Genomic DNA, 7,641 nt, shown 5'->3' with positions numbered 1-7,641 from the left:
AAACGATGTAAACGTATATTCAGAATTATAACAGAAGCGTGAATAGATTGGTTTGAAGAGTCGAGCTGACTAGTAAGAAATCATTTAGCAAAATTTTATTGAAGGATTTAGTCGACGCGTCGAAAACTACTCGTAGCTTTGTCGTATTGTTTGATTTCTTCAAGACTGCGTGGTGGCTTAAATAAAAGCCCATCTTAGCATTGACGTCCTTTCTTTAAATTTATGATATGTTCTCTTGATCGAGATAATCGTTCATAATCTTAACGTATTCGACCTTGAATTCTCTGTTCTTATCGAATTTTCTTTTTAAATACGTCAATCGCTTTTAATGTTACAGTTCTGGATTCGCCTAACTGGTTGGTTGAGTGTCTAAAGAGCAGCGCAATGACATATCTGACATCACTGTTGTGTCAAATACGTGATTTCAAGTGATTCTTACAGGCCTTTTCTTCCTGTGCAAATTGTACATCAACTGGTAATTCTTCAATTATCCGAAACTTCTTAGAATCGAATTGCAATTCGGTCAGCATGCATACAAGAGGTTTCTGTTTATTAAGGGCGATTAAACTGCCTACCATTATTTAACCGAATTAATTTTCTATAAAATTATATTATAATTCAGTAATTTAATTTAGTCAGCGCAAAACAAGAAAAGCTATGAACTAGCTCCTATCAACTAATTTGCTGATGCTGTCTCGTAAAAGTCACAGTCTGTCAATCTTTGAGTTTTTTTCTTGGAATAGTGTCGCTTGGAGTTGCGTAAGTAATTTTTTGATTGACAGTAAATATTAATGACTGTTTAACTTCAGAATATATGGATTGAAATTTAATCTACAGTAGCGTGCATAAATTTCTGACCAGAAAATGGTCGTACAAGAACGCGTGCAGATTCATTTTAAAGAGTAAAGCAATATCCTTCATATACCGCTGGTATTTTTTTATTAAATAAAAATTGTGTTTTTTAAGTTAAAAAACAAATTACTTTTTTCAAATGTTTGTTACATACAATCGGTTATAACTGTTGGGGACAGGAGAGCAAGAATAAACAATTACTATATCGTTTGAACGGGTTTTATTTTATTTTACAAAATCAGATACAAGGTTATTAAATTAACCGCGCGCATCTATACGACTTCACTGAAGGAGCGGTCAGGATAGAGTGTCGTCGCTTTTTTTTCTCACCTCCCGCTTCATTTGCTCGGCTTTCCCTCTCCTTGTTATTTTTTGCATTGGCGTAGCTAAATGAGGTCCGAAGGGGGCCAGTGTCGCACTTCCCTCCGCTTCGCTCGTGGTTCGCCGGGGGGCCCCGGAAATAACCCTTGTGTTATTGCCGGGCCGTAAGATCAAAAAAAATCATTTGCAGCAGGTCATAGCAGCCTCGGAAAGGGGCACGGCCCGTATCTCCCTCCCGAGCTGTAGCGTACGGCCATGGATCTGCCCAGTAGCAGCCATGCTCGTCAAACAAGCGAAGCCATGGAGGGTGGCCGTTTCAATTAATTTTCGACACATGTACCCACGGCGGAGGCGGATAGTCGCGACGACACACTTTCCTACCATCGCACGCAAAGACTTGACTCCTTTTTTCGCAACGCACGCTGTACATGCCTCGACGCATCGAGTCGCCAACGCCTCGCATATACCCCACTGACTACGGCCTCTGACCGAAGAGGAAATTTCGGGTTTTCTCCGGCGCGTTGCGTCACAAATCACGGCTCGTCGCGCGTTGTTTTACGCGCAACCGAGACCGAAAGCTTGCTGATGTCTTCCGAGCAAACGCTCAACAGCTGCGGACGTCTACTATTTTTTTTTTTTTTTTCGATCCGTAACATCCTCCCCCCGTGAAAATGAAGCCATTTTGACCTATAGAGAGTCGCAAATTTGGACGAGTTTATGGACGGGTCGTGTTAGTTCGCTTTTGCCCGCTCGGACTTTAGCAACTCGAACATTCCGTCGGATGCGTTCGGATAAATTTCGATGATTTTACCTTTTCTCCACGAGTTGCGCGAGGCCTGATAATCTAATATGAGAACGATGTCTCCAACTTTTAACTGCGGCTCGGGAGAGTACCATTTCTTTCGCGGTAGAAGCGTAGGGAGATATTCTCGTAACCACTTCTTCCAAAAGGCTTGAGCGAGTTGTTGCGCTATCTCGAATGTTTTACGCGGGTTTAAAATTTCGCTTTCATATCTTTCTAGCCGCAAGTGCCCGGACGACGTGCCTATCAGAAAGTGGTTGGGCGTTAGCGCTTCTTCGTCGCGTGGGTCCACGGAAACATGAGTGAGCGGACGCGAGTTGACCATGTGTTCGGTTTCGGCGAGAAGCGTTATCAAAACTTCTTCGAACGGGGCCTGATCTTTGAGCGCGTGATTCAGCGCTATCTTTACGGAACGAACTTGTCGCTCCCAGGCTCCCCCCATGTATGGCGCCTCGGGAGGGTTAAAGTGCCACTCGAAGCCCTTAGTATCGCTGTACTGTCTGAGTTTGTTATTGTCTAGGCCTAACACCGCGTCCCGTAATTCTTTGCTGGCCTTAGCGAAGTTAGTGCCGTTGTCGCTGTACATCGCGCGCGGAAATCCCCTCCGACAAGCAAAACGTTGTATGGCCATTATAGCTGAGCTTGCACTCAAACTATTCGCCAGTTCGAGGTGAATTGCCCTAGTAGTCATACAGGTAAATAAAACTCCCCACCGTTTTTCTCGACGTCTCCCTATTTTAACAAGCATTAGGCCAAAATAGTCCACCCCGCAAGGAGAAAACGGTCGTTGATTGTGGGCCACGCGACACCGAAGCAAATCGGCCATGGGAGGGTTGTTGGGCTTCGCGCGACGCATACGACAGATTATGCAGCTTTTAGCTAGGGAACGCAACCTTCTCCTTAGTCCAAATATATAAAACTCTTGTCTCAACTCGTTTACGACGGACTCATTATTCGCGTGAAGAAATCGTTTGTGATACGCCCCTATTAGGCATTTCGTAGCGAAATGACGCGCGTCAAGAATGATGGGATTATAAGCGATGGACTGCTCCCCTATCGTCTTCACGCGGCCTTCAGCTCGCAAGATTCCGAGTTTGTCGAAAAACGGTTTTAGGCTAACTAACCTTCCCCCTTTGCGCACCGCTGTGCCGCGTTGCAACGCGTCAATTTCTTCGGGAAAGCAATACGACTGTATTTCTCGATACCAGAAATGCGCGGCTTTATATCTAACTTCCTGTAAGCTCATCGTTTCTCTGGGGCTGCTGAGCGACGTTTGCTCTCTCTTACCAAACGCGTGGTCGATCCAACGATGAGCGTACTTCTGCATGCGCGACCCTACAATCAACAATCCGTGCCAGCCGAAGAGTTGTCCCGTTATCGGTGCGCTCGCGATATTTGTGGTCGCCATCCCGACGAACTCCTGTCGTGACTCTAATGCGTTTATTTCTTGCTTTTCAGTACCTAGCAACGATTTTTCCTTTGGCCACGTTTGCGACGCTCGGTGCAGAAACTCGGGCCCGACGAACCACCGATCAGTCGGTCGCATGGGCTCTTTTGATGGACGGGTCGCGTCGTCTGCTGGGTTTGCTCGCGTCGGTATCCAGCGCCACTCTGAAATCTGCGTCTTGTCCCCTATTTCTCCTAAACGATTTCGCACGAATGTTTGCTTTAGTCGTGGGCCCGCGCGAATCCACTGCAAAACTGTCGTTGAGTCCGACCAAAAGATTTTCTCCGATATTTTGATGTCTAGTTCTTCGGATACAGTCGAGGCTATCCGCGCTCCGAGAACTGCCGCTTGCAACTCTAGACGCGGAACTGTTGTCGGTTTGACTGGTGCGACTCTTGTTTTCGCCATCACGAGCGATACATCGACTTTACCGTCGTGAGACTCGGTTCGGAGGTACGCGGCAGCGGCGTACGCCTGTAAGCTCGCGTCGCAGAATACGTGTAACTGCGTGCGGAAATAATCGGTCCCGATAGATATGAAGCATCGCGGTATGCTACAGTCTTTGATCGCTACAAGATTTGTCAACCATTGCTTCCACGCAATAAACTCTTTTTCGCGTATTCTCGCGTCCCATCCTACCCCGCTACGCCAGATATCTTGCATAATCGCCTTTGCGCAGAGAAGAAATGGAGATAAGAGACCGAGCGGATCGTACACCGACATTATTATGCTGCAAAATTCGCGTTTTGTTGGTTTCAAGTTTCCTAGCAACACGTTATCATCGATCTTATTTATCCCTACATTGAAGCTTAATTTATCATTTTCGCAATCCCAGTATAACCCGAGCACACGTTCTTCCACGTTACATAGGCTCGCTTTCGTCTCGCGGCCTAGTTTTTCGTCTTTGTTCACGAATTTGACAATGCGTTCGTCGTTTGAGGCCCATCCGTGCAAGACGAAATTGGCTTCGCTGTTGATTTGCTTGACGTCTCTAACCAGCTTTTGCATTTCCTCAATGCTCCCCCCACTAACTAAATAGTCGTCCATATAGCTATTCTTAATGATGCTTCGCGCAGCTACAGGTTTCGTTTCTGCGTATCTCTCGGCATTGCAATTTTTCACGTATAACGCGCTGCATGGCGATGACTTGGATCCGAAAATCAGGCACGTCATGGCATAAACGTCGGGCTCTCGCTGCCTATCATCTCCGCGGTACAAGAATAATTGCGACGCGCGATCTTTCTCGATGACCTTCACTCTCAAGTACATATCCTGTATGTCCGCTTTTACCGCAAAGGGATGTTGCCGATATCGCAGTAGTACGCCGAGAAGAGACTCGAGTAAGTCCGGCCCCGTGTCAAGCAAATCATTCATGCTTATTCCATCGGTTTTTTCTGCCGCGTCAAAAACCAAGCGAACCTTTCCGGGTTTATTCACGTTCTGCACGCCGAAATGAGACACGTAGCGTTCTCGGGGGTTTTTGGCATTTACTTTTGTTTTTGTGGCATATCCGTTCTCTATTAACCTATCCATTTCCTTGTAATATAACGACGCGAATAACGGATCTCTATCTAATTTTTTGTCCGTTGCACGCAGTCTTTTCATTACTGTTGCTCGAGTATTTAAATTTGGCAATCTGTCGCTTTTCCATAAAAGGCCCGTTTCCCATACGTTGCCCACCCTTTTCGTCGTTTCCTTTAGAATTTTCATTGCGCGGTCCTCCCCCCGTTCACTTCCTTTTGGCGCCGCTACTCCTAAATTATCTAAGTCGAAATAACCTCGCACTAATGTATCCAATTTTAATAAGGCCAGCCGAGAATCACTATCGGGGCGCTCGTCAGTGCAGCGGATTGCATGGGCAAAAAGACTACGCGTTTTCTTTTGATCGTCTTCTAAATACCCGTGTATTGCCCATCCCAACGGCGAGTTCGATAGTACGAGGCACGTGCCATTGACGCGTCGCGATTCGCTGCTTTCTAGTAGCCGCCAGTTGTCTTGTCCTAGCAGAATTTTCGGTTGAGCGTTCTGATAAGTCTCTAGATCAAGACCTTCCTGTTCTTGCACGCGCCGTATAATTTCTGACGGGATTCTTTGCAAGGGCAATTCTAAATTCGCAACTGTCAACGCGTGTTCAATTATTTGGGCGCCCCGCGTTCCTTCCGCGACGAACATTACCCTTTGGCACTTTCTCTGCGTCGATCCGCTCCAGAGCCCCTTTACCGACACGTTTACGTTTTCTCCTTGTAATCCGATTTGCTTAGCTAAATTCTTATCAATTACAGTAATTGTTGACCCGCTATCTAAAAGGGCGTAAGTATTTGCAGTCGCGTCTTCCGTTCCTCTTATTTTTACCGGCACGATTTTTAGTAGTCCTCTTCTCGGCGTTAGTCATAATCGATTGTCCCGTCCGTCTTGTCCACGAGCAGGCGCGTCTGCGCGGTCAGTTCGCGATCCATTATTCGCTTCGCCTCGGTTTCTGACACTTTCTCGCTCACTCATGTGTAATTTTTCGTGATGCGCATGCTTACATATAGTGCAGCCTGATTTCTCGGGACATTCTCGCGCCATGTGTCCGCTCTTTAGGCACCGAAAACAGACCCGCAGTTGCTTGACGAGCGCATGCCTACACTGCACAGATTCTCGAGTGAATTTGTGGCAGTCGGCTAACACGTGTCCTTCTCGGAGACAAAAAACGCAGCCTGATCGGTTGACTCCTCTCTCGCGGCTCGTCGAGCGCTCTCGATCTACCATCGTGCAGATATGCGCGCTTCGCCCAGGTCTCCCTTCGTTGTTTCGCTCTCGACGCGGCACATCCCGAGGCTTTCTAGCCCTATCGTCGTCTCTATGCGTCAGAAGTGTCGATGCTTCCAGCAGTCCGGACTTAACTGCGTTCCTAGCTTTTTGCTGCAAGAAGTCGGCCAATTTTTCTAAGCCCGTTATCTCGTTTGTAACGCCCGCCGCGTAATCGTAGAAGGCAGTCGTCAAGCCGCTTGGTAATTTATTCATTGCATGGCGCATGAGATTTATATTGCTTAAATGATTTTCTAGGTTCACCGATTTAAACGCCGACACTGCGTTGTTGATACCGTTTGCGAACTCTACAATATTACATTTTCCTTCTTTTAAGGAACGCAATCGATATATATCCTCGGATATCGTGTTCGCGATCGCGGCGCTATTTCCGAACTGCATTTCGAGTGATTCCATCACTTTTTCTGGATCGGTCGCGGTGTCTAACAGCGTCCCAACTCGTTCGGCTGCCTTTCCGTGGATGGCTTTTTGAAGACGCGCGATGTTTTCCCGGTTAGAGTATCCGTAGTTTCGTGTCGACTCGCGATACATCGCTTCAAAGTGCGTCCACTTAAGCGGATTTCCTCGAAATTCGGACAAATCTTTTAAATAGTTCAGCTGCCCCGCTCGCGGTCCGTTTTCGCTTACGGTTGCGTCTCGAATCGTGCGCAAAAGTCCATTGACGGTTTCGATAAATGATGCAGTCGCATCGTTCGCGTTGCCGTTATATCGGCCGCTCACTCCTATACCTGGGGTTTGATCGTTGCGACTCGGCGCTCGGGCGTAGTCCTCGCCTTCGACGGTTGATGCGTTCGAGCTCGTTGTCTGCAACTGTGCCTGCTGCACGATGATATCTGGCTCGTACGGGTATATCGGCGGTGATGATGTCCGCTGCTGCTGCTCATCGGGAACTGGCGTTGATGCTTGTCGCGGTAGGGTAGCTCGAGATACCGTCATTTCTTGTTGGGGTTCGTCCGTCTGCTGTTCCTGGTCGATCGTTTTTTTGGCTCTTGAAGTCCGGGCGCGTGACGCAGTTGCTTTTCTGGCCGCCGGCTGGTCGGCTTCCTGACGGCGTGCTCTTTTGTTTGCAGTTGTTGGTGCTGGAGGCGCGCTGTTCTTGTGTTTCCTTGTAGCTCGTGACGCCATTGTCCGGATGATTTTCTACGATGTAGTTTTTTTCTTCTGCGATGTTGATGAATATCCGGCACAACAATTCACGGCACTTCAATTTTCTTCGCCTGCCGAATTATTATTCTTGCTCAATGTTCTTGTGTCCCACCAGGGGTACCAATGTTGGGGACAGGAGAGCAAGAATAAACAATTACTATATCGTTTGAACGGGTTTTATTTTATTTTACAAAATCAGATACAAGGTTATTAAATTAACCGCGCGCGTCTATACGACTTCACTGAAGGAGCGGTCAGGATA

The 7,641-nt window shown here is 47.3% G+C and overlaps 1 protein-coding gene across 1 annotated transcript; it reads right to left on the bottom strand.

Moving 5' to 3' along the window:
* Positions 1-1,904: 1,904 nt before the first annotated feature.
* LOC131671274 (uncharacterized) lies at positions 1,905-7,358 on the bottom strand. The gene is made up of 3 exons (XM_058947572.1): positions 5,951-7,358; positions 3,100-5,722; positions 1,905-2,628 (listed from the first exon to the last, which is right to left on the bottom strand). Exons 1-3 carry the CDS (start codon positions 7,356-7,358, stop codon positions 1,905-1,907), a joined length of 4,755 nt encoding a protein of 1,584 aa, XP_058803555.1.
* Positions 7,359-7,641: the final 283 nt, after the last annotated feature.

Source organism: Phymastichus coffea, unplaced genomic scaffold (assembly GCF_024137745.1).
Source record: "Phymastichus coffea isolate CEN01 unplaced genomic scaffold, Cenicafe_Pcof_1.1 PCOF00009, whole genome shotgun sequence".
NCBI lineage: Eukaryota > Metazoa > Arthropoda > Insecta > Hymenoptera > Eulophidae > Phymastichus > Phymastichus coffea.
Note: the sequence above shows the minus strand (reverse complement) of the source record. Positions and strands in the feature narration are given on the sequence as shown.

Coding starts and splice junctions, on each gene's coding strand:
- LOC131671274 (XM_058947572.1), bottom strand. CDS start 7,358: ATGGCGTCACGAGCTACAAGGAAACACAAGAACAGCGCGCCTCCAGCA. Junction 5,723..5,950: donor GAAATCAGGCTGCACTATAT/GTAAGCATGCGC, acceptor ACGCCCTTTTAG/ATAGCGGGTCAACAATTACT. Junction 2,629..3,099: donor GCGGTGCGCAAAGGGGGAAG/GTTAGTTAGCCT, acceptor ACTGGCGAATAG/TTTGAGTGCAAGCTCAGCTA.